At 41.7% G+C, this 27,117-nt stretch overlaps 1 protein-coding gene across 2 annotated transcripts in view; it reads right to left on the bottom strand.

The window, feature by feature from the left end:
- Nucleotides 1-27,117, bottom strand: part of LOC131245952 (mRNA-decapping enzyme subunit 2-like) — a 50,068-nt gene that overhangs the window by 7,108 nt on the left and 15,843 nt on the right. For both annotated transcript variants that reach the window (XM_058245773.1, XM_058245775.1), the window contains 4 exons: nucleotides 24,520-24,618; nucleotides 10,274-10,426; nucleotides 9,401-9,504; nucleotides 9,222-9,289 (listed from right to left, as the gene is read on the bottom strand). In XM_058245773.1, the coding sequence (XP_058101756.1) occupies nucleotides 9,222-9,289; nucleotides 9,401-9,504; nucleotides 10,274-10,426; nucleotides 24,520-24,618 (424 nt within the window). The remainder of the gene's footprint in view (nucleotides 1-9,221; nucleotides 9,290-9,400; nucleotides 9,505-10,273; nucleotides 10,427-24,519; nucleotides 24,619-27,117) is intronic.

Here is a 27,117-nt window from a genome sequence, read left to right as displayed (position 1 = left end):
ATTCTCCCCATCCATCAAGTTATCCAAACCTGTTGATCCATCTCTCTTTTACAAGGTTGTTCATCAACTGATCTTTTGATTTGATTGGAATTTCCATCGATCAGGTTATGGATCCATCAATAATCCCATAGTGGATTCAGTTTCAGTCAACCCCTCTTTTTGTAGGTATTGGGATCTTTAGATACAATGAATTCATTGAATTGAGATCATTCTTTTTTGCTATTTACTCGAGGATGACATGCAAGTTTTGAAATCCTCCAATATTTCCTCAACACCTTTTGCAATTCTTTAAGGCAAATCTTGTATCTTTCCTGATTTCTCTCATCTCCTAGCACATTTTTTGAACCTTCTTGTTTTCGTTGGTATTTCCTTATAATAGAGTGCTTTTGAGTAACCAACATATTGTTGCTCTCTTTCATAACATCAGGAGGGTATTGATAGGGATCTACATAAGACAAATTGGAAGATAAGTAAGAATCAGGGCAATATGAAGGGTGACTCTCACAGGTATGGTAAGCTGCATAGGAATCATTGACGAAAAAGGGCACAATAAGGACTGGAGTCGAAGTAGGAGCAATCATAGGAAGTGTATGATTACCATCTTCTTAATGACATCTTCAACATGAAACATGGGTTGGAATTTAGGTCTGGACTCTAGATCTAAAGGTTTCGAGGACGATTAGGGTTGGTATGATCTTTTTGAAAGGTTTTACAGGGTTGGTATGATCTAAATCTACGGTTTTGAGAAGTGGGAGAAATTAGAGTTTTTTATGCATTTGGAATGAATGGGAGGATAGGTTTTTGCTGGTTTTTGGATGAGTTGAAAAGGCTAGGACAATCGCAACCTACATATATAATCATAATTGGGTAGTCGCCTTAATGAAGAAGTTTGCAAATGGGTGGGAGTTGCCAACGCTAGGGGTAAGGTTGGCTACAAATATGATTTTCTAGGAGAGTTTATACCAGCATAGGCGAGAATTAAGCAAGATGATAACTTCGAGGGAGTAGCTAAACTCCAAGTATGAGAAAAAAACAACTAGCATATCAATTGAAGTTATTGTGACCATTAGAGATAGTGACTATTGGAAGCAAGTGAAAGAGGATCTCAAGGGAACCACTGACGAGGGTTCTTCCGCTTGTTGAGACCAACAATGGGCTTCCTTTATAAGGCCATGAATGGAGCTAAGCTTGCTATTCGGTATAATTGTCAAAACTACAAAGATTATTGGAAGATGACTGTCAAACGTTGGACCCATCAACTTCACCATGACCCTCATTGGGCAGGTAATAAACTAATGTTTTAAATAGCGTGTAACGTATAGCGTAGCATTTGGCCCCCTATAGTGTGTGGCGTAAGCTACACAATACTTAATATTTCTTAATTAAAATAATAGAAAAATATGATCAAATTTACAAAAAGTATAATTCTTATGAATTCTTGACTACGAATCTAGATCATCAACCACATATTTCCATGCAAAATCTCTGTCTCTTTGCCTTCAGACATCTCTAAGTGTAATCGCTTTTTTTTTCTTTTTTTTTTTAATTGAAACATCACAAATTCACAATATGGACCACAATTTGGATGGTCTAGATTGCTCTAAGTGCTCTATCCACGATATGGACCACAATTTGGATGGTCTAGATTGATCTAAGTGCTCTATCCACGATATGGACCACAATTTGGATGGCCTAAATTGATCTAATGTAGTGCCACGTGTGATGGGGATGAGTCACCACCATTTTAAAATAGGTGTTGAACTAGCATTAAAAGAAAAACTTTAAAAAAGGGGAGATTTCAGGTAGCATGTGCTACCTACGCTACGCTACATATAGCGTACGTTACATGCACTGTAGCTTACGCTACATGCCCCGTAGCTTACGTTACTAGGGAGTTACGCTACCTGCATACGCCACGTAGCATTTTAGCTATGAGCGCTACCGAAGACAATATAATAAACTTAGTCTTAGGACCGACAAGGTACTAACAATGGCCTTCCTTTACAAGGCCATGGATAGAGCTAAGCTTGTTATCCGATATTATTACTATTAAAACTACAAAGATTATTGGAAGATGATCGCCAAACATTGGACCCATTAGCTTTACCATGACCATGATAGCCAAATGTTGGAGCAAATATACCCATTAGCTTTACCATGGCCTTCATTAGGCGGGTAATAAATAAGTGATGCACGTTTTTCTACTTTGATATTTAACTAAAGTTACGTGGCTTCTTGATTTCCTCTTCTTCCTCTTTTTTTTTTTAAAAATAAAAAATTATTATTTAGGTTGTTGACAAAGGTTCGACTATAGGTGTGGGTTCGACTCCCCTCCTCGGCATTACCCGATACATGTGGTTGTGGATGATTGCGTGAATCTGCAGGGAATAGTCTTGCCTCAAAAGGGACAAGGACACCCTATGTCGTCAAAAAAAAAAAAAAGGTTCTGATACATGACAACATATGTTGAAGATGTTGAGATTCATGCCAAGCTAAAAATTGTACAATGAGGTTGGAGCCAAACATGGATATGCAAATCTAGTTACTAATAAAATTAAACACTTTCTTTCTCCTCCTCCTTGTAAACATATTTGGTAATTTTGCTAACACTAAGTTACCTTCATCCAGTTGGGATATTCATCACAGTTGAATATGTATGCATTTTGCATGGGAGCCTTTGAATAAAAATTTGTAGAAAAGGAAATTAAAAGAATGGCTCTAGGTAAAATTATTCTTTTCATGTGTACTATGTGCTATGTTCTCGTCTACATGTAAATTGTATGCTTGCTAATTTTACTTTATTATTATTACTATTAATATTATTTTTTTGTTCTTTACATAACTGATAGGTGGATCAATTATGGAAGAAGTGAAAGGCCCTCAAATCAATTGCACTAGAAGTGCTTACCAAAACCACTTCCTCCTCTACTTGTATAAGGAACTGGAATTGTTTCTCTCTCATACATACAAAGCAAAGGAACATCTTAAAGGCTTAGAGGTTGGAGAAGTTGGTTTACACACTACAGCATCAAATGAGATGGAGATCTATAAAGATGTCTAGTAAGATTGGACAATATATTTGATGAGGATGACACCCACTTCTACCCTAATTGAACAGAGAGAGAGAGAGAGAGAGAGAGAGAGAGAGAGAGAGAGAAGCATACGGAAGAAGATAGCGAGAACATCAATGTAGACCCCTCCTGACCCTTCCCTACTTGAGTAATGGTCATTAGTCTCAATGCCAGAGTCGTGCTACTGGTATTGGGATGATTACTAAAGATCTAGAGGAAGACAACAGTAGCAGTGCTACTGAGTTAGATGTTAGTCAATGGAGTAGCGGCGGTGGAGGTGATAATGATGTAGATGATGGCGATTCCAATAGTGAAATGGTTATACCTAGAACATATCTTTAACCCATGATGACAGTATACACCACACAAAAGGATCCAAGAGGCTTTAAACAGGCTGCTGACAGAACGTTCTTGCTCCCTACCCCCCAATTAGGGCTAGTTTTTCGAAACAACCTTTAGTTTTATTGGAAGAAGATAGTGTCATTGTCAGAATAATGATTATGAACAAACTGTGATGGGGACATCACGCGCACACGCATGCACCCCCCCCCCCCCCCCCAACACCACGCACGTACGCAAGGAGGAGGGCCGCACCATCGATTTGGATCGATGACGACATCCAGGGAAGGCCTCCTAGTTAGAGGACTGCGTTTTGGTTCGTTGGAGTAGACCCGATAGTCATGTGAATCCCACCATGCGTTCTCATGATCGTGGCCCACTATTCTAATTAATCTAGTACTTTGGGTTTTGCTTATTATTGTTATTAGGAATATCATAGACGGTTTAGATTGTTTTGATTAGTTGTTATTTTTTGTTACTTAGTCTCCAAGTAATAGGTTGCGCACATGGCGCGAGTTTTGGGGTATAGGGTTTTATTATAAATAGGCACCCCTTGTAGTCTTTTTTTCCTCATTAAAGATCAATAAAATCTCTGCATTTATTTTCTACTTCTCTGAGTTTCTGAGTTGTGGAAATCCAATTGGGTGTGAAACCCTCCCTTCCTTGAAGGGCTGACTACCATGGTGCGAAGCCACACTCATCCTGATTCGCCCTCAGCTTCTATCTTCCATATTTCTCCTCCTACAGTCATCCTCCCTACAAATCCATCAATATTTTGCAAACATTTCTTTTCTACAGCAGATTTCTGAGATTTGGCCCTACAGGAGAGCTGAAACTTCGGCGGAGCACCGCGCACAGACCAATCGTCAGATCATCGCGAGACTTGGTGGTTTTGTGGTCCACCCCTGGCCGACCAAGGCTAAGCTGGCCATTTTCTGATTCGTGGGCCCCACACATGTGCGGGACACCACCAGCACACCTGCGTCTGGGCCTGCACTGTTGTCCCCGCATGTGGTGCCTCTCTGGTTCGTCTTTCTCCTCTTTTTCACCCAAATCCTTAACCCTAACCCTAAATTACTCAAATCCCCAATTTTATGACCTTTCTTCAATTTTAAGGTTCCCCGAATTGAAATTTGTGAATCCCTTGAATTGAGGAATTATTTTTGTGCATGTGTGGATGAATGTACCCTCCTTTAATTATTGTTTGGTCTATAATTTTGATTATTCCGGCCCCTAGCATGTGTAGGCCTAGATCCGCATAAGATTGCCCTTGATTGAGTGCTTGAACTTTTGTATGAGATGTGGAATTTTGTGTAACTGTTTCTGAATTAGTGTGATCTAAAGCCTGAAAATCTTGCACATTATACTTGAATTTCATGTCCTGTATCAAATTTGGTATCAAAGCCAAGTTTTTTAATAAGAGAATGCATTGCATGTTTAGGGTCTAGTTTATTTGTGTCCATTATGCATCAAATATCATCATATAGAACTGTTTAGAGGTCCATAATTCCTGATATAAGCTGCTGAATTTTCTACTATCAGAAAATCCCCATATCTCTTTGCTAGATTTTCTGTTGACAGATTCTTTGGGTAAATAAGTTACTGGAAATTGAGTGGTATTGTATCGTTTTCCCCATATAGTCCTATAGAAGCATTTAGTCCCATCTAGGCGCATATAGTCGTATTAGAAGGTCCTTGAGTTAATAGTTGTATGCCCACACGTACGGGTCGTGGTTTTGGCTTGCACCCTACACTAAACATGAAGCAATTGTAAAAGTCAATGAACAAGCTGACCTAGCAGTTTGAGTCTTTGGGTAAGTGCTTGGAACAACGTATGGACCAACGCTTTGAGCAGTTTAATATGCGCGTTACCCAACTAGATACCTCCGCCCGAGCAAACCCCACCATTGGGGAAGATGACCAATTTCAGGCAAGTGATCAGGAGGTTAGACCAAGGAATGGAGGTGGCCAAGGAATTAGTCATGGGCGCGCAACCGTATACCTACCCTGCGAGGGACATTATGATCAATATGACCCAGATGCGCAACTCCTCAAGGGAGTTGAGTAGATGCCCCTACGTTTGATGGCCACTTGGACCCTAAAGCCTTTTTAGACTGGCTGGCGGATATGGACCACTATTTTGAGTGGTATGACATGTCGGATGCTCGTCGGTCCGATTCGCCAAGATGAAGCTTGTGGGTCAAGCAAAGAGGTTTTGGGCTACTGTAGAGCGAAAGAAAGAAAGAGCGAGGGAGCTTCCAATAGTCCACTGGAGAGAAATGAAAGAAACTCTTAAGGAGAAGTACATCCCTTTCTCTTATCGCTTACGTTTGATTGAGGAATGGCAGTCTCTTCGACAAGGTTCCATGAGTGTGACGGAATACATTGAGAAGTTCGAAGAGTACTTGACCAGGTGTGAAGTTGATGAGGATCCCGTACTCACCCTTGCTCGATTTAAAACAAGTCTCCGTTCTTACATTAGGAGAGAATTGTTCACCAAAAACAGAGACACTATTGAACAGTTGTATCAAGTAGTATTGGAAATCGAGCAATACCTCAAAGCATCTGTGGGAAGGCAGTTTGACTTTTGCGATTCCAATGCCAAGGCCAACCCTTCCAGGGCTAAACCTAACACTGGATATTAAAACAAATCCTCCAACAGTTCTCAGTCCAGGCCCAAGGATGATAAGGGTAAAGAGATTATCGGGTCTAGCTCGCGTGGAAGTGGGGGAACTAGGTGTTTTATGTGTCAGGGGTTTGGTCACTTTGCCCACCAGTGTGGCACAAGAGAGGGCACCAAGGTACTCCTTATTGATGGGCAAGTAGAAGTAGTGCCCCCAGAGAGTGACGGCGAAGAGGAAGAATATGAGCCAGTAGAAACTCCTAATGATGAGGAAGAGGGAGCACAAGAGTCTGCGACTCCCGCAGCTGTGTGTTGCGCCTTTGCTCAAACCAAGAACACTGACGATTAATGCCGCAACACAATCTTCTATACTTATGCAAAATGTGGGGAAAAGAGCTGTAAGATGATCGTGGATAGTGATAGTTGTGTCAACGTGGCATCGACTAGCACTGTGAGCCGTTTGGGCTTAAAGCTTGAAACCCATCCTCAACCCTATAGAGTGTCCTAAGTTGATGAAACTTCCATTCCAATCTCGCACCGTTGTCTTGTTCCTATTCAGCTTGAATCTTATAAAGACACACTTTACTGTGATGCTGTTCCCATGGATGTTGGTCATATCATTCTAGGTAGACCTTGGCTCTACGACAAGGATGTCACCATATTTGATCGTTCGAAAGTGTGTGGTTTGAGGGCAAGAAGATCAAGCTAAATCCACTTCCACCCAAGAACACAACTGGAAAAGAGACCACTACACAGAGTGGTGTGAGCGGCTCAAAAGAATTAAAGAAGTCAAAGTCCAAGTCCGAACCTCTCCATATTTTAAATGCCAAAGACTTTGAGCGAGAAACTGAGGCGGACTCGATGGTATACGCCCTTGTATCTAGGGAAAGTGCACCAGAGGCTAGTGTAGAGTTACTCACTAAGGCCATTTAGGTAGTGCATGAGTTTCGTGATGTCTTTCCTGATAATCTACCGAATGAGCTTCCCCTTATGAGGGATATACAACATGCCATTGATCTAGTCCCCGAGGCGACTCTACCAAACCTCCTTAATTACAGAATGAACCCAAAGGAGCATGCAGAGTTGAAGAGACAAATTGATGAGCTCCTAGAAAAGGGTTTCATTCGAGAGAGCATGAGCCCGTGTGCCGTGCCCGCCTTTCTTACACCTAAGAAGGATGGCACATGGAGGATGTGTGTTGATAGTAGGGTCATCAACAAAATCACAGTCAAGTATCGGTTTCTCATACCGCGTCTTGATGACATATTGGATATGATGACCAATGCTACTATCTTCTTAAAAATTGACCTAAAAAATGGTTATCACCAAATCCATGTACGCCCTAGTGATGAGTGGAAAACGGCCTTCAAGACGAAGGATGGGCTATACGAGTAGCTAGTTATGCCTTTTGGGCTGACTAACGTCCCAAGCACTTTCATGCGTGTGATGACCCAAATGTTGAGGCCCTTCATGGGGAAGTTCCTAGTCATATACTTTGATGATATCTTGATTTATAGCATAACCAAGGAACAACACCTCAACCATTTGAGGCAGGTTTGTAGGATCCTTAGAGCCTAGAAATTGTACGCCAACCTAAAGAAGTGTACGTTTTTTCTAGTAGTGTTATCTTCTTAGGTTTTGTTGTGTCAGCTGAGGATGTATCGATGGATCCTGAGAAGGTCAAGGCCATCGTCAATTGGCTAGCAACTTTAACGGCTTAGCCACCTTCTATAGGCGGTTCATTCGAGGCTTCAGCTCCATTATGGCTCCTATCACGGATTGCATAAAAAAGGGAGAGTTTCAATAGACAAAGGCAGCCTCGAAGACCTTCAAGGAGATAAAAGTCAAGATGACCAAAGGCCCAGTCATGCGACATCCGGATTATTCAAAAGCTTTTGAAGTCACATGTAACGCATTAGGAGTCGGCATAGGAGGAGTACTTAGTCAGGAAGGGCACCCTGTTGCCTTTTTTAGTGAGAAACTGAATGGGGTGAAACAAAAATATTCCACCTATGACAGAGTTCTATGCGGTAGTGCAATCACTGCGCCATTGGCGTCATTACCTATTGCCACAAGAATTTGTCTTATTCTCAGATCACGAGGCCTCGAGATATCTAAACTCTCAGAAGAAATTAAATCCTAAGCACACCAAGTGGGTTCAATTCCTTCGAGAGTACACTTTTGTGCTTAAGCACAAGGCCGGTCTAGAGAATAAGCCTGTTAGGGTTTTTCTGATCATCCCCTTTAGAGATGTGACAATTCTCCTTCAAATGCCCTCGTAATCTGCATGTTCAACAGAACTTAGGCTTACTTTCATAGATAACTGGAATCCATTGAGCTTTTGAACCCAGCATGATCCTCACCCATCTGGTAAAACCTTTTCAAGATCCACCTTTACAAAGAATCGAGCTGCATCCATTTTGGATGCTGATAATGATGCTGGATCCATCTTAATGACCTCACCCAAGGCACCCATGATGGAATGTAGACAACCTTCATTAGAAAGATTCAATGGAAGATTCGGAAATCCAACTCACATCGCTGCAAAAGAAGAATCCTAGCCAAGGACATAACATGGACTCCAATTAAAAACCCAATGGGTTTCTTCCTCGATGATTGATAGTCCCTTGGGCCTTGACAACGCATTTAGGAACTCGTCTTCTCTAATAAACAGCACCACAAAATTCCTCGGATCAAGCCCCCACATAAATCTCCTTTAACACCTCACTCTATTCGAATCGCTATCCTAATCCATTCCAACACCTGCCTATTGTTTAAAAACCAGCCTACCAATGCTAGTTTCCAAGGGGTAGATGTCTGTTGGACCTCATCCACCGTAAATGAAACCAATGGGATTCCATTTTCATATGTTGCTTCTCTAACTGGTATCTCCACTTGATTGCACAGCAAAACCGAGGAAGATTTCGATATTTCTGAAAAGACTTTTGATCCAGGTTTGAAAACGTCCTAAGGCTCTGAAGCTAACCATCCAATGAAATTGGCATCCTGATAAGGAGGATTGGACATGGGAATCTTTGGTCTCCCTGAGTGAATCACTTCATCATTTCCAAAGAATCATTTTCAGTTGAATCAGATTTAATGAATATCGATGAAAACAACAAAGGGGGCATAACTAGTTTTGCCATGATATTGATGATTTCATGAAAAGGAAAGGGGGAGGGAGAAACCTTTGAGAGATGCATCTGATTTTTGAGCTGTGGCTGGTTGATGTTTCGAAATCCATTCTTTAAGAGGCCTGCACAATGTTATTATCAACTATGCATCAAAACTGTGAGGTACCAAAAAACAGTCACAGCAATAAGCCATTCTAGACAACAAATACATGCATGCTATGCTGGGCACTCACACCAAGAAAGGGCCAACCATGTAAAGCTTCAGGCCATTGGCTCCACGTGATATTACATCATTGCTGAGCAGCTGAAGTTCATCAAGCCGGTGCCATGAAATTTCCTGTAACCAAGAAAACAGCTGTAGCTCTGAATGTTTGATTTGGACAAGAAGTGAATGTAGAGAGACCAACCATCATCTTCAAAGCAATGTTTAAGATTCAGCATTTGGGAGGATTGAGAATCGAGTCAGAAAATTTCACTGAAAATTTCAGTGACATTTTTTCAGATTTTGGAGAAATTCAGATGAGGTGAAAGCACGAGATGTACTTGATCTCCATTTCTTTTATAAACGAGTCCAAGTTTACGAAGGCATAGAGTTGAATGTTAATTCTTAATCTGTTTTAAGAATTCTGTTTTAATTTCAAAAACCATGCTAAGGGAACTTGCAAGCTACACGTGCCAATGTAGTGTGTGAGACCCGAGCTGTTCTTCACGTGGGCCCCATCATGGATCTGCCGCAGCCCAAAATTCAGGCTGGTGCGATCATCAGGTGGGTTTTAGGTGTACATTGAATCTGGACTGATGGCCAAGCCATTCTAACCATTCATTTTCTGCAAACACATATGACCTACCTGATGACCTAATGGCCAGATAGACCATGACATACAAATCAGGCCCTGCCACTAACCTAATGAAAGGTCCATATCTCAATAAACGGACCACCCAGGTTCTGAGTTGAGGGTGACTGATCAACTCGGCGGACATCTACTCGTATACCGAGTTGACTGGCTCACCTGAGCTCCAAGTTGAGTCTGATCTTTCATTAATAAACCTGCTTGATAGATATCTCATTGAACTAAAGGCATCCTACGATGGAGGCTAACACATACACTGATCTCCTTCTTGGTTAGTGGTGCAAAGACAGTATCTTCCTTAACACCAGCAATTATGTAGAGCCGCACCCTCTGTTGTCCAATTGTAACTTCAATGTACTCATCCATTTTCAAAAGCTTGGAAACATCATAACCTGTTTCCTCCAAGACCTGCATCCATCACAACACAGTGGCATATGATTTCAAGAAGGATGAAAATTACTTGGAAAGATCATCGGAGGTGAAAGAAAGAAACAGAATAAAGTTTTATGGATGAATTCTAACCAAAACAAGATCAACACAAGATAAAGGCGAGTCAGAATCAAATGTAGAATTGTTGGAACTCTTACATTAACTTACCATTCACTGCTTTATAGAAGACACAAGTGTTGATGTCTGAAACTTGGTCTAAATTGTGACAAATGTGTGTGTGTGTGTGTGTGTTTTCTTCTTCTTCTTCTTTTTTATTTTTTTTAATTTTCGGCATGTTATATTTATACATGGGTGAGGCACACCTATTGGACGGGTTGGATTCATACATAGGCGGGGTGCATGTACCGGACGGGCTGGACTACTGGATGAGTGCACTGACTGGACGGACCAGATGTCATACATGCAATAGCAGCCCTCACAATAGCCCTGTACCAAGTGGTGAATGTGTGCATGCAGATATCTAGTGGTGATATCAACTCCATTGGGACACTTGGACGGTCCAATCGACAGATCTGGAATGTCCATTAGGTCCAGCATATATTTCTTGGGCTACCAGGAAAAAATCACGCCCATTGGATCATTTGAACTGTCCATGTGTTGGCCTTCTTTTTGTAGCCTTCCATTTCCCAACCATGGATGGGATGGCTAGGATTCTCAGATAAAACAATTGACATGTTTTAATAGATTTTTAAAGCCCTCACAAATTTAAAAACATGAACGGAAGCCAAATAAATTTTAAAGATCAAGAGGAAAAATATAATTTGAATCGCAAATTAGGAGTTTAATCATAAATAGTGAGTATCAAATCATAGAATCATAGGATTCATCCAAAAAGGGATTCAAATCATTTTTCTTAAATTTAGACTTTAATCATAAATTCATAGGATTTTGGCAACATTTTTTGAAGTCCCAAGCTCCTGCAAAAATATAAACATATAATGTTAAAACAATGTTATTTTAAGTATATAGAAACCAGAAATTTAAATTCAGATGATTGGCGTCGGGCCGATTTGGGACCACTCGAATGCCTCCAAAATGGGCTAAAACTCATGCAATCCATTGGATTCATCCAACTAATACATATCCATAACCATTTGACACCACATTTCTTAAGAATTTTAAGAAAACAAATACAAAAATTAAATTGGATGAATAGTGACGAGCTGATTTGGGTACTCTTGAATGGGCCCAAAATGACCTGAAATTCACGCAATCTATGGGATTCATCCTACGGATGTATATCCTTAACCATTTGACACCATTTTCCTTTAAAATTTTGATGAAAAAATTAAAATTAAATCCGGATGAATAGTGTCAAATGGTTTGGGAACACACTCGAATGCCCCCAAAACGGCTCGAAATTCATGCGATACATGGAACTCAACCTGCTAATGCATATCCCTAATTATTAGACACCATTTTCCCTTAGAAATATGAAGAAAAAAATTAAATTAAATTCGGATGAATAGTGTCAAGCTGATTTGGGTACACACCCAAATGTGGTCCAAAAGGCCCGAAATTCATGCAATCAGTGAAATTCATCTCACTAATGCATATCCTTAAGCACGTGACACCATTCCTCTCAAGAAATCTGAGAGGGGAGGGGGAGAACCGTCATGCTCATACCAAAAATGACCCAAAATTATAAAAATACCAAAAAGAAAAAAAAAATGAAAATGAAAACATTAATTTAGTGCATGCATGTGTAGATCTAAATTCCATACACATGCATTTGAATAATCTACGATCCAAGTGTTTCATAAAAAAAAAACGCCTCCAAAATGGGATGAAATTCAAGCAATCCATTGGATTCATCCAACTAATGCATATCCCTAACCATTTTTGACACCACTTTTCTTAAGAAATTTGAGAAAAAAAAAATAAAAATAAAATTGGATGAATAGTGTCGAGTTGATTTGGGTACTGTTGAATGGCCCGAAAATGACCTGAAATTCACGCAATCTATGGGATTCATCCTATAAATGCATATCCTTAACCACATGACCCCATTTTCCTTAAAACTTTTGATGAAAATATTAAAATTAAATCCAGATGAATAGTGTTAGGTGCCTTGGGAACACACTCGAATGCCCCCAAAACGGCTCGAAATTCATGAGATATGTGGAACTCATCCTGCTAATGCATATCCCTAATCACTAGACACCATTTCCTTTAGAAATATGAAGAAAAAAATTAAATTAAATTCGGATGAATAGTGTGGAGCTGATTTGGGTACACCCGAATGGCCCAAAAGGCCCAAAATTCATGCAATCAGTGAAATTCATCTCACTAATGCATATCCTTAAGCATGTGACACCATTCCTCTCAAGAAATCTAAGAGGGGAGGGGGAGAACCGTCATGCTCATACCAAAAATGACCCAAAATTATAAAAATACCAAAAAGAAAAAGGAAAAAAAAATATGAAAACATTAATTTAGTGCATGCATGTGTAGATCTAAATTCCATACATGCATTTGAATAATCTACGATCCAAGTGTTTTACCAAAAAAGCCTCCAAAATGGGATGAGATTCAAGCAATCCATTGGATTCATCCAACTAATGCATATCCCTAACCATTTGACACCACTTTTCTTAAGAAATTTGAGAAAGAAAATTAAAATTAAAATTGGATGAATAGTGTCGAGTTGATTTGGGTATTGTTGAATGGCGCCCAACATGACCTGAAATTCATGTAATCTATGGAATTCATCCTATAAATGCATATCCTTAACCACATGACCCCATTTTCCTTAAAAATTTTGAGGAAAAAATTAAAATTAAATCCAGATGAATAGTGTTAGGTGCCTTGGGAACACACTCGAATGCCCCCAAAACGGCTCGAAATTCATGCAATCTGTGGAACTCATCCCTCTAACGCATATCCCTAACCATTGGACACCATTTCCCTTAAGAAATTTGAAGAAAAAATAAAATAAAATTCGGATGTATAGTGTCAAGCTAATTTGGGTACACACCCGAATGGCCCAAAAAGGCCCGAAATTCATGCAATTGGTGAAATTCATCTCACTAATGCATATCCTTATGCATGTCACACCATTCCCCTTAAGAAATTTGAGGGGGGGGGGGGGGGGGGGGCCCAAAAATCCTTAATTATATATATATATATATATATATATATATATATATATATATATATATATATATATTAAAAAAAAAACCCTAAAAGAAAAAAGAAGAAAATGAAAACATAAATTTAGTGCATGCATGTGTAGATCTAAATTCCATACATCTAAAGAAACTTGAAGATGGATGAAAATTATACAAAAGCCAGCAAAAAAAAAAAAATTCGAAAAAACCAAATTGAATACAAATCTAGCAAGATTTTATCATTGGTAATATAATGTTTAATCAAAAGCATGTAGCAAGAAAAACAAAAACAATGAATACTTACTTTTTTTTCGATTTTCCCTAAATTTGGCTACGAATCTTTGATTCTTTGAAAATGGGTTAAATCTTGCATTTTAATTTTCAAAATTTGCACAAATCTAGTAAAAAATGGGTTAAAATAGTCTTAAGAAGCAAAAATGTCAAAAAGATGAGGAAAATGAAAACAACCCTAAAAGGGGATGTGTATACGCGTGTAACGCCTTGAAATTCGGGGGTCGAGCATAACTCAGCTCCCGAGTTCCAAAACATCACTTATGCAACATATTTAATGATGGATGAATGTTGACTGTATTAGTGCATAAACCATGGGATAGATTAAGCCAAAACACAGATATGATTCAGGGATAAGTGAATAAAGCAAGCGGAAGACTTATAGTAAACTATGTGTACAAGTGTGAACCCCTGAACCCCAAAAGAACTCAGAACCGTCAGAAGAACGATTCAAAGTGAAGGTTCAAAGATGAAGAAGAACAAAGAAGAATCCAAGATGATTCACCAACTTATCTTTCTCACTTCCTCTCTCTTTTCCACTCTCTTTCCAAGCTAGGGTTAGAGAAAATTCGTATGGAAAAGAGGGCTAGGGTTTTAAGGACTATAAATAGGCCTATTCTTGATGAAAATAACCCTAGGGACAAGGTATACTTAAGTTATAACCAAAGCATGCCTTACTCGATCCAACGAAGCACTTCTGGTGGGCCTATAACCACGAAAGGTCGGACTTAAGCTCCTTGACCATGGATCTAGGTCAAGCTGAGTTTTCGTACCGACCGGCTCTTCAGATCAGCCGTGGCGGACCACACTCAATTCAACGGTCACGGAATCTCGATCAGGTCCACAAGCACTAGGATATGCCTGGGCCAACTATCCTGATCAGAGGGTGAAATTGGGTCAGAATCCAACGGTCAGATAGCTTAAAATCGTCGCGCAAGCGACACGACTCAGATTTCATAAAAGCTTATTAAATTCCAACCGTTCTCACACTCTTCACTCCGAGCTCAAGCAAATCGACCCAGAACGTCACATGGACTTGATTTTCGAGGTGATGGTCAAGCCCAACTCGGTGACCGCAACAGCCTAAGATCATCGCCATCGGACTTTCGACGCGCGGTCCAGGTCCGATCCAGATCTTCCAAAAATTCCCCAGAACAACTAGCGATGGATCCCAGGTTTCAGAGTAACGTAGCGCTAACTAATCTACAAGTTTAGAGCCATGCAAATACAATTTAAAGTGATTGATGCGAATTTCACAAGAAATCGAGTATAGCGCTAATTACCCCAAAAACAACTACTTAAGTAAAGATTAGCACAAAAATTTCCAAGGTCGTTACAACGCGTAATGGCCATGGGTTGTTTCACATCGTCATAACGGACCATTATGGTCCAAAAATTTCAACACGGGCCATTACAACCTCATATCGTGCCGTTACCCTTTTTGTACCTTAGACATCACCCCATCCATTGGGTTACTTTAGATCAATGGTAAAGATCTCAAAATTACAGGATATATATGTACAAAATATCATATCAGGACACCGCACATTCTGATGCAAAGGGGCCTTATTATTTCTCATGGAATTTTTTACTTCACCACCCCACATGCAAGCATCACTAGCATCTCACATTAGATCTTCAGCTCATAGATAAAACAAAAGGGAAAACTCATTTGGTCAAATTTAACAAGCGTTTCAATGAGAAAGTTCACACGTCAACTTGCTTCGCAAAAAGTAGAACTTTACCTGCCAACAACATAAGTGATGTAGGACAATTAACCACTTGCTCTAAAAGCTTGAACTGATAGAGCATGGGGAATTAATCACTTTATCTCATAGCCTAGGCCCCACATTGATGCAGGACATGAGATTTAAATATGATATGCAAGATTTCAGGCTTAGATCATACCAATTCAGAAACAATTACACAAATTCCACATCCCACATGAAAATCCAAACATTCAATTAAAGGGGAATCTATACAGGTCCAGGCCTACACAGGCTAGGACTGGACCAATAAAAATTATAAGCCAAACGATCTCAAAGGGAAATAGAAATCAACCACTCATGCATAGCAAACAGTCCCTAATCCAAGGAATTCCCCAATCTTAATTCAAGGAACCCTAGGGTGAAAAAAGGGGCAAATAAATTAGGGCTAATGCAAACTAAGGCTAGGGTTTAGGAAATAGGAATGAAAAGAGGAAAACCTGACCCGGAGAAAGCTCCTGCGCGCAAATGGTGACCCGAGGCTAATGCACGTGCGCGGGTGGGCTGGCTGCACGTGTGATAGAAGCCCGCCTCCCCAAAGTGACACCTAGGCCTTGGTCAGCTAGGGGAGACTTCCAATCCCTCCAAGTTTGACGACGATTCGACGTAAGGTCGAGGCGTAGTACTCCGCCGAAGTTTCAGCCCTCCTACAAGTCTAGATTCTAGAAACTGGTTCTAGGGGAATGAATAGCTACAAAAACTGAGAAATCCAAAGCAATAATGATGATAGAAGATGAGATATATGGATGGGAGAGGGTAGGGATGGATGGGGATAGATGTGGCTTCACACCACGTAGTTAGCCCTTCGAAAAGGGAGGGCTTCGCACCTACTTTTAAATTCTTCCACAACTCACTAAGAGAGCAGAAAAATAAAATAGGAACTTTTATTAAGCTTGAATGAATGAAAAAAACTACAAGGGGTGCCTATTTATAGGAAAAAACCTATACCCCAAAAACTCGCACCATGTGCGCAACCTATTACTTGGCGATGAAGTAAACTAAAATAAAAACCAAACAAATAAATCTAAAGCGTTCATGATGTTCTAAATAATAACAATAAGCAAAACCTAAAATATGAAATCAATCCGACGAGTGGGTCACGATCATGAGACCCCAGATGGGCTTTTCTTGGCTATCGAGCCCACTTTTTTTAACCAAAACTTGTCTTCTAACTAGGAGGCCCTCCCTGGATGTCGTCATCGAGCCAGTTCGATGGAGGGGTCCTCCTTCTGCATACGTACATGCGTAGGAGTGGTGGTGTGCGTGCGTGTGTAGGCGGCGTGCGTGTGTGCTTGTGCACGATGTCCTCATCAACTCTCCCCGGCTGCAAAGATTTCGCCACTGGCGAAATAAAACTCCTGAACCGCTCCAGGATGTCGGGGTCAAGTCTCTGAAGCTCCTCCTCAATGAGCCACGTGCCGTCTGAAGCTGGGCGTGACTTCCATTTAACTAGGTACTTCTGAAACCCGCTGTCCAATGTTGAAACTATCTCATGGTCCAGGATATCCTCTACTTCCTCTCTGGGTGTGTGAAGGCTAGGTATGGGAGGCAGAGACTGGGATGAAAGGTCGGGAAGAGGCCATGGATCAAGGGGTAAATCTGGGGAATGAGGATGGGTGGGTGAAGGGCCGGACAAAGTATCAGTGGGTCCCCGAAAAGCAACTAGATCCTCCATATTGAATGTGGAACTAATTCCCATGGAAGGTGGAAGATCTACCTCATACGCATTGAGACCGTTTCGCTTTATAATTTTAAAGGGCCCAGCACTACGTGCGTGTAACTTACGAACGACCCTGGAGGGTACCGCTTGGGCCTGATGCGGACCGTCATAGAGTCCCCAATATTAAACTCTTTGAAACGTTTATGTTGGTCTGCAGAAAATTTGTAATGTTCATTACTAGTAGTGATCTTTCCCCTGATTTCCTAATACAGTAAATGTATGTGATGCACAAAAGACTCTGCAGACTCTGATGGCCTATGGGACAATGACATGGAGATAAGATCAATAGGCTTCCTAGGCTTGTAACTAGTAACGACTTCAAAAGGACTTACACCTGTGGACCTATTTATAGAACTATTGTATGCAAACTCGGCTATGGGTAGTACGGTGTCCCATGTCCTAGTATACTCCCCCACTAAACATCGAAGTAAACTCGCTAGGCTCCTATTAACCACTTCAGTCTGGCCATCGGTCTGAGGGTGGTAGGCAGAAGAAAATTGGAGCCTAGTATTCATCATGTGTCATAGCGTCTTCCAAAAGTAACTCATGAATCGCACGTCACGGTCAGACACTATGGTTTTTGGTAACCCATGTAGTTTGACGACCTCACTAAAGAATAGCTTGGCAACATGAGATGCGTCGGAAGTCTTAGAATAAGGAATAAGTGGGCCATTTTAGAGAAACGGTCCACGACAACAAATATGGAATCATGTTTTCGAATAGTCTTGGGAAGTCCAAGCACGAAGTCCATACTGATGTCCTGCCAAGGGATGAATGGGACTGGCAAAGGTGTGTATAATCCTGTATTCTGTTTCTTTTGCTTTGCCAGTTGATAAGTACGACATTGCCTTATAATTTTCGCCACGTCTCGCTTGAGGCTTGGCCAATAAAACCTATCCTCCACTAGGGCAATGGTCTTGTCTCGATCGAAATGACCCGCAACCCCCCCTGAATGTAACTCTTAGACAAGAAAATCGCGGAGGGAGGTGTGTGGTATGCACAAGCGGTCACTCTTAAACAAATATCCGTCTAAAATCAAATACTCACTGCTAGCTCCTGACGAACTCTCTAACAACGACGCGTACACAACTCCAAAATCTGGACACTCAGAATACTCTTCTTTGATGCGCTCAAGGCCCATAACTTCAACACTCATGGAGTTGAGTAATGCGCCTCGACGACTCAACGCGTCGGCGAACTTATTCTCTACACCGGCCTTGTGCTCAAGCATAAAAGTGTACTCTTGAAGGAATTGAACCCACTTGGCATGCCTAGGGTTTAATTTCTTCTGAGAGTTCAGATATCTCAAGGCCTCATGATCTGAGAATAAGACGAATTCTTGCGGCAATAGGTAATGACGCCAATGGCGCAGAGATTGCACTACCGCATAGAATTCCTTGTCATAGGTGGTATCTTTGCTTCACCTTATTCAGTTTCTCACTACAAAAGGCAACAGGGTGCCCTTCCTGACTAAGCACTCCTCCTATGCCGACTCCTGACGCGTCACATGCGACTTCAAAAGCTTTTGAAAAATCTGGAAGTCGCGTAACTGGAGCTTCGATCATTTTGACCCTTATCTCATTGAAGGCCTTCGAGGTGGCCTTTGTCCATTGAAACTCTCCTTTTTTTATGCAATCTGTGATGGGAGCCATCATGGAACTGAAACCTTGAATGAACCGCCTATAGAAGGTGGCTAAGCCGTGAAAGCTGCGCACCTCATGAATATTACGGGGTTTAGGCCAATTGACGATGGCCTTGACCTTCTCGGAATCCGCCGATCCACCGATACGCCCTCAGCTGACACAATAAAACCTAAGAAGATCACACTACTAGACAAAAACGCACACTTCTTTACGTTGGCGTACAACTTCTCGGCCCTAAGGATCCCACAAACCTGCCTCAAATGGTTAAAGTGTTTCTCCTTGGTCATGCTATAAATCAAGATATGATCAAAGTATACTACCAGGAATTTTCCCATGAAGGGCCTCATCACTTGGGTCATCACATGCATGAAAATGCTTGAGGTGTTAGTTAACCTAAAAGGCATAACTAGTCACTCTTATAACCCATCCTTTGTCTTGAACGCCGTCTTCCACTCATCACCAGGGCGTACACGGATTTGGTGATAACCACTCTTGAGATCAATTTTTGAGAAGATAGTAGCGTTGGCCATCATATCCAACATGTCATCAAGACGCGGTATGGGAAACTGATACTTGACTGTGATTTTGTTAATGGCCCTACTATCAACACACATCCTCCATGTGTCATCCTTCTTAGGTGTAAGAAGGGCGAGCACGGCACACGGGCTCATGCTTTCTCGAATGAAACACTTCTCTAGGAGCTCATCAATCTGCCTCTTCAACTCAGCATGCTCCTTTGGGTTCATTCTGTAATGCGGTAGGTTTGGTGCCCCAGGGATTAAATCGATAGTATGCTATATATCCCTCATAGGGGGAAGCTCATTCGGTAGATCATCAGGGAAGGCATCACGAAACTCATGTACTACCAGAATGGCCTCGGTAGGTAACTCTACGCTAGCCTCTGGTACACTCTCCCTAGCCACAATGGCGTATACCATCGCATCCGCCTCTGTCTTTCTTAAAGTCTTTGGCATTCAGAATATGGAGTGGTTTGGACTTGGACTTCGATTCCTTTGCTTCTTTCGAGCTACTCACACACTGTGTGATGGACTCCTTTCCAGTCGTACTCTTGGGTGGCAGAGGGTTTAGCTTGACCTTCCTGCCCTCAAACTAGAATGTATACACATTTAAACGACCAAATATGGTGACATCCCTGTCGTAGAGCCATGGTCTACCCAGAATAATATGGCCAACGTCCATGGGAACAACATCACACTAAAGCGTGTCTTTATAAGATTCAAACTGAATAGGAACAAGACAACGGTGTGATACTGGAATGAAGGTTTCGTCAAGCCAGGAAACTCTATAGGGTTGAGGATGAGCTTCCAGCTTCAAGCCCAAACGGCTCACAGTACTAGTCGATGCCACGTTGGCACAACTACCACTATCTACGATCAATTTACAACTCTTTTCTCCACATTTTGCATAAGTGTAAAAGATCATGTTGTGGCGCCAATCATCAGTGTTCTTGCTTGAGCCAAAGCGCAACGCACAATTGCGAGGGTCGCAGACTCTTGCGCTCCCTCTTCTTCATCACTAAGAGTCTCTACGGGCTCATATTCTTCCTCTTCGCTATCACTCTCTAGGGGCACTACTTCTACCGACCCATCAATAAAGAATACTTTAGTACCCTCTCTCGTGTTGCATTGGTGAGCAAAATGACCAAACCCTTGACACCTAAAACACCTAGTAGCTCCACTTCCCTGTGAACTAGACCCGGCAATTTCTTTACCCTCATCATCCTTGGACCTAGGCTGTAAATTGTTGGAAGGTTTGTTTTGATATCCAGTGTTAGGTTTAGCCCTAGAGGGATTGGCCTTAACACTAGAATCGCGAAAATCAAACCGCCTTCCCACAAATGCTTTGAGATATTGCTCGATGTCCAACACTACTTGATATAACTATTCGATAGTGTCTATATCTTTGGTGAGCAATTCTCTCCTAATGTCAGGACGGAGGCCCGTTTTAAAACGAGCAAGGGTGAGTACGGGGTCCTCATCAACCTCATAGCGGGTCAAGTACTCTTCGAATTTCTCAATATAGTCAGTAACACTCATGGAACCTTGTTGAAGAGACTGTCACTCCTCAATCAACCGCAGGCGATAAGAAAAAGGGAGGTACTTCTCTTTCAGCGTTTCTTTCATTTCTCCCCAGTGGACTATTGGGAGTTTCTTCGCTCTTTCTTTCTTTCGTTCAACCGTTGCCCAAAACCTCGTTGCTTGACCCACAAGCTTCATCTTGGTGAATCGGACTCATCGAGCATCCGACATATCATACCACTCAAAATAGTAGTCCACATCCGTCAGCCAATCTAGAAAGGCTTTAGGGTCCAAGTGGCCATCAAATGTAGGGGCATCTACCCTAACTCCCTTGAGGAGTTGTGCATCTGGGTCATATTGATCATGATGTCCCTCACGGGGTGGGTGTACAGGTACGCGCCCATGACCAGCTCCGTAGCCGCCTCCATTCCTTGGTCTAACCTCCTAACCAACTGCCTGAGATTAGGCATCCTCCCCAGTGGTGCGGTTTGCCCTGAAGGAGGCATCTATTTCTTCAAGGCGTTTATCTATGCGTTGTTCTAAGTGCTTATTCAAGGACTCAACTTGCTGGGCTAACTTGGACACTGTTTCTTGCAGTTGCTCTATGTTTAGTGTGGGGTGCAAACCGAAACCACGACCCGTACATGTGGGCATACACTGACTTGCTCAATCTAAGGACCTGCTACAGCAACTATATGCGTCTAAAAACTAATGGACCCTATGAGACTCTATATGAAGGAGACTGCACACCGTTACTAAAATTCAGCTACACATATCAGGGACCACGATTTTCTAACAGCTATATATGATGGATTGGATGCATGAAGAACTCAAACAAACTAAACCCTAAATATGTGGTGAATTCCCCTACAAGAACCCTAGGCTCTTATACCAAATTTGATGCAGGACATGAGATTTAAATATGATATGCAAGATTTCAGGCTTAGATCAAACCAATTCAGAAACAATTATACAAATTCCACGTCCCACATGAAAAACTAAATATTCAATTAAAGGGGAATCTATGCGGGTCCAGGCCTACACAGGCTAGGACTGGACCAATAAAAATTATAAGCCAAACGATCTCAATGGGAAATAGAAATCAACCACTCATGCATAGCAAACAGTCCATAATCCAAGGAATTCCCCAATCTCAATTTAAGGAACCCTAGGGTAAAAAAAAAGGGCAAATAAATTAGGGCTAATGCAAACTAAGGCTAGGGTTTAGAAAATAGGAATGAAAAGAGGAAAAACTGACCCGAAGAAAGCTCATGCGCCCAGATGGTGACCCGAGGCTAACGCGCGTGAGCGGGTGAGCTGGCTGCACGGGTGATGGAAGCCCACCTCCGCGAAGTGGCACCTAGGCCTTAGTCGGCTAGGGGAGACCTCCAATCCTTCCAAGTTTGACGACAATCGACGTAAGGTCGAGGCGTAGTGCTCCGCCGAAGTTTCAACCCTCCTACAGGTCTAGATTCTGGAAACTGGCTGTAGGGGAATGAATAGCTGCAAAAACTGGAAAATTCAAAGCAATAATAATGATAGAAGATGAGATATATAGATGGGAGAGGATAGGGACGGATGGGGATAGATGTGGCTTCACACCACGTAGTTAGCCCTTCGAAAAGGGAGGGCTTCGCACCCACTTTTAAATTCTTCCACAATTCACTAAGAGAGCACAAAAATAAAGCAGGAATTTTTATTAAGCTTGAATGAATGAAAAAAACTACAAGGGGTGCCTATTTATAGGAAAAAACCTATACCCCAAAAACTCGCACCATGTGCGCAACCTATTACTTGGCGATGAAGTAAACTAAAATAAAAACCAAACAAAGAAATCTAAAGCGTTCATGATGTTCTAAATAATAACAATAAGCAAAACCTAAAATATGAAATCAATCCGACGAGTGGGTCACAATCATGAGATCCCATGATGGGCTTTTCTTTACTATCGGGCCCACTTTTTTGAACCAAAACTTGTCTTCTAGCTAAGAGGCCCTCCCTGGACGTCGTCGTCGAGCCAAATCGATGGTGGGGTCCTCCTTCTGCGTACGTACGTGCGTAGGGGTGGTGGTGTGTGTGCGTGTGTAGGTGGCGTGCAGGCGTGCGTATGCACGATGTCCTCATCACACATCCCATGGGTTAAGACCTCGGTCAAACCCCCTCATGGGCCCCACTTCACATGGGTTCCGCTTCACACGAGCCACCCACCTCACACAAGTGGGGCCCGCCTCACACAGGCTGCCCACCGCGAGTGTGCCCCTGCATCCCACAGCCACCCCACTCGAGCCCGGTGTGAAAATGCCCCCGCATTAATCACCCCCAGTGAGGAGTCTCGAACACGAGACCTCCCGCTCTGATACAAATTTGATGCAAGACAATTAACCACTTGCTCTAAAAGCTCGAATTGATAGAGCATGGCAAATTAATCCATTTATCTCATAACCCAGGCCCCACATCCCATGGGTTACGACCTCGCCGAAACCCCCCCCCCCCCCCCCCCCGGTGGGCCCCACTTCACACGATCCACTCGCCTCACACGGGCCACCCACCCAGAGTGTGCCCCCCGCATCCCACAGGCCACCCCACTCGAACCCAGTGTGAAAATGCCCTTGCATTGATGGGGCTTGTTTGGATGGCACCCCTTTATCATCCTTTCAATCTATCTATACAATAGGTACCGTACAAAATTGAGATCAGCACTATTTTCCCTGGAAATGAGTTTGGAAGGAAGTCATTAACCACCAGCCAGCACATGTGCCAACTGGTGGCACATGTGTGGACCAAAACCATCCGCAATGTGCACCACTACATAAAATTACCATGCCCCAACAATCAGAGCCATCCATTGTTCATATGGTTGCAGTTGTGCAGAAAATTCCAATTGTTCAGAAACTTCCCTGTCAAGCACTGGCAGCCCTGTTACACCTGAGTGAAAAATGGATACAACTGGCATTTGCTTGTCACCCAAACAGGCCCATAAAGAGAGCAGGAGAACAATCACCTGCCCTCTGAATATAGCATTCAACAAAACCCAGCTCCACTAATAATGATCAGGAAAACCATTAGCGGCATTTCCTCTTTAAAGATGGGAATACTAACATGTTGAAAAAAAAAAGAGTTTCAATAAATTAAAAAGAGAACTGATCATCTACAAACAGTTGTAGATTAACTTAGAACCCTTTTTACAAGCAATCTAGCCTTAAAATACATAATAACTTCGAGGGACAAACTGGAAAGCAAAGTTATGAAGGCATGAGAAATGGGTTCCAGTGTACAACCCATTGTGGGTGATCCCATCAATAAAAAAAACAACAATTTCAATAGAAAAGACTTTCAATAAATCAGAAGGAACAACATTTGCTCCTAAAAATGATTGCTGGAAGAAAACAACATTCAACAAGAACATATTTTACTCTTTTCAGTAAAAAAAAATCATAAAGCAACTAGAAATGGTAACAGTAGTTTCACGTAGAGCATATTACTTCTCGGATGGCACAAGTATGATCTTCCTCATCTTTATTCTTTTTTCCACGGGGAAAACTCCAACTTGCTCCAGCTTTCCAACCTTTCACCAGTAAACACTGCAAAATGCCTCTTACATAAATAATGATTTGATGCTGCTAATAATGAGAAACAAACTAATAACAGCTCGGGTACAGCATAACCTACCTACTTCAACTTGTTTAGACGTGTTACCATGCATAAGACAGGTCAAACTTGGTTTCTGTGGGAAGAAAAACCTTCTAATGAAGGTGTCTCTTTAATGATAGAGACACCACTTCAGCCAATGGCAAGTAAAGGGGCATAGTAAATCATTTCAGTCTAATGTTGTTCCATAGAGGAAGCATTTACTGGCTTGTTCAAAGCTGGCACCCTTTTCTAAAGGAGAAGTTAAAAGAATGGATTTAGATGTTAGGTAGATAAACGAAAAGGCCAACATGTTATGGTGGGTTTCCATATTTCTTGAGAGATGTAGATTTTTGGTGCAAGATATTAGAAATATGAGTCTGTTTCGTTGTTTCTTGAATATAGTCACTACCTCCAAAATGCTTTAATTATAATTTAGAAATGCATGGGGCTGAAAGACTTTAAGCCAACATGATGAATATTGAGCTAGGTTCAGGAGGTGCTTATCAACCGCCACATTACTCCAACGTTAAATAAATAAACCACCAATTCCAGTCACAACATAGAAGAGTATTTCAGGCTCACAAACTGAAATTCAACAAGAAAATCCAATTTCAAGCTGGTAGACAAGGCTTTCTAGTGATTATAAGCAGTTCCTGAGGCAACATAATTGAATTGCAGAATCCCAACGTAATTTCCAACAAATAAATTCCAGCAATCAGGAGAGAATGCCATGAGGAGAATGGATTCTGGTGATACTTAGGCTATCCATAGAAAGCTTCCTGGAGGAATGGTTGGGACTTGGAAGCAAATTTCCAGCAAGTATCTCAGGAAATTGGAATAGAAATGGAGGTAGTCATCTCTAAGATGAGGAGGTCAGCAGTAATTCAGGGTTTTGCATTCATGGAAATGGAGACGGCAGATGAAGCTGATAATATGATAAGGCACATGAATGGAAAATGGTTCTCGGGCAGAAGTATCTTAAATACAGAAGGACAAATGTGCGCCAGAAGTCATCAACAACATGATGAAAGTGAAATCTGGGGGTTATGTGACAGGACCGAAGAATAAGAGTAAAGCATGTTTTGTGGCCTAAAATAGCAAAGTGAATGGTCTTGCCAGAATGGCGTCGCATGCAATGAAGTCCTACCAGGACGATATGCTGCAGAATGAGAAGGCGAGCTCCTCCAATGAGCAGGACAACCCAGGACAGGGCTGCAACCCCTTGCACTTGGATGGTAGGTGGGCTTGTAAGGTGGAGTAAGCAGCAGCCTGCAGGTAACTCGGTTAGAGTTCATTCTGATGTCTTCCAAAGTTCATGAAAGGTGTTGGAGTGGGAGTTCAGTCACCTAGGTCAAAGAGGGTGATGCAAGACCGATGCATGGACTAAGTAATATGTAAGATCAAATGGCCGAATTAAGATATTTAACAAAAAAACACAAACATCGTTATATTCATCACAAATATCATGAAAATCAAAAGAAAATAAGGCATAATCCTGGCCTAAGCTACCAACATCGTAACACAAGATCATTAATTAAAAAAGAAACTAGGATCTAATGGATGTAAGGACATCCAATTAGCATAGGGTATAGCCTATTTCAAAATAGAAAACCTAATACAACCTAGGGTGAAAATTAGGGTTTGGTTCATTTGGGAAAGTATGAAAATTAGGAATTTTAGGTTTAGGGTTAGGGTTTCGGGGATGGAAGAAAGAGATTTTGATATAATGATGGTGGGATACCAAAAGGAGCAAGTGGGATTCACATGTATGGCCGTACGGGCACACGTGTGGCGTGGGAGGATGGGTTTAGGTCGGTTAGGGTTTGGATTGTGGATGGGTATGGGAAAGTAGGGTTTGGGAGAAGACGAAGATATGGGATGGAGAGAATGAAGAACCTGAAGAAAATACCTAAATGAAGAAGAAAAGAGAAGATGGTGTGGGGATAGATGGAGACCTTGCACCTCCGTTGATGAAGATTAGCATCGCACCAATCTTCATTCCAAATCGCATGGAAATATTTTCAAATCGCATGAAGATGGGAGAAGAAAGCAAGAGCTTCTCTTCTTCTTTTTTTTATCACAAAATCTAATGAGGTTGGATCTCCACCCCCTTGTGCTTTTACTATTAAAAATTCGGAATTAAAAATTCAGCATAATTACAACTATGCTACTCACTTAAGTGAAGTGGCCTATTGTCCAAAATAAGAAAACGAAAACATTTATTATCAATCTCAACTACCAAATAAATCCTAAAAATAACAAGAAACATAAAGAAAGCAAGATCGGAGTCCAAGGGGCCCAGATCCAACGGTCGAATCGACATGAAATAACAATCCTATGACTAAAATGATCTCCTAAGCAGCCCATATGCATCATCAAGGTGGGGTCTTCCTGATGCACGTCTAATGCATGTGGGGTCTTCAAAATGGCCTAGCGGGCCCCATCTGGAA

The sequence above is a fragment of the Magnolia sinica genome, chromosome 5, assembly GCF_029962835.1.
Source record: "Magnolia sinica isolate HGM2019 chromosome 5, MsV1, whole genome shotgun sequence".
In the NCBI taxonomy this organism is placed as follows: Eukaryota; Viridiplantae; Streptophyta; class Magnoliopsida; order Magnoliales; family Magnoliaceae; genus Magnolia; species Magnolia sinica.
This window is presented reverse-complemented; position numbering and strand designations above follow the sequence as displayed.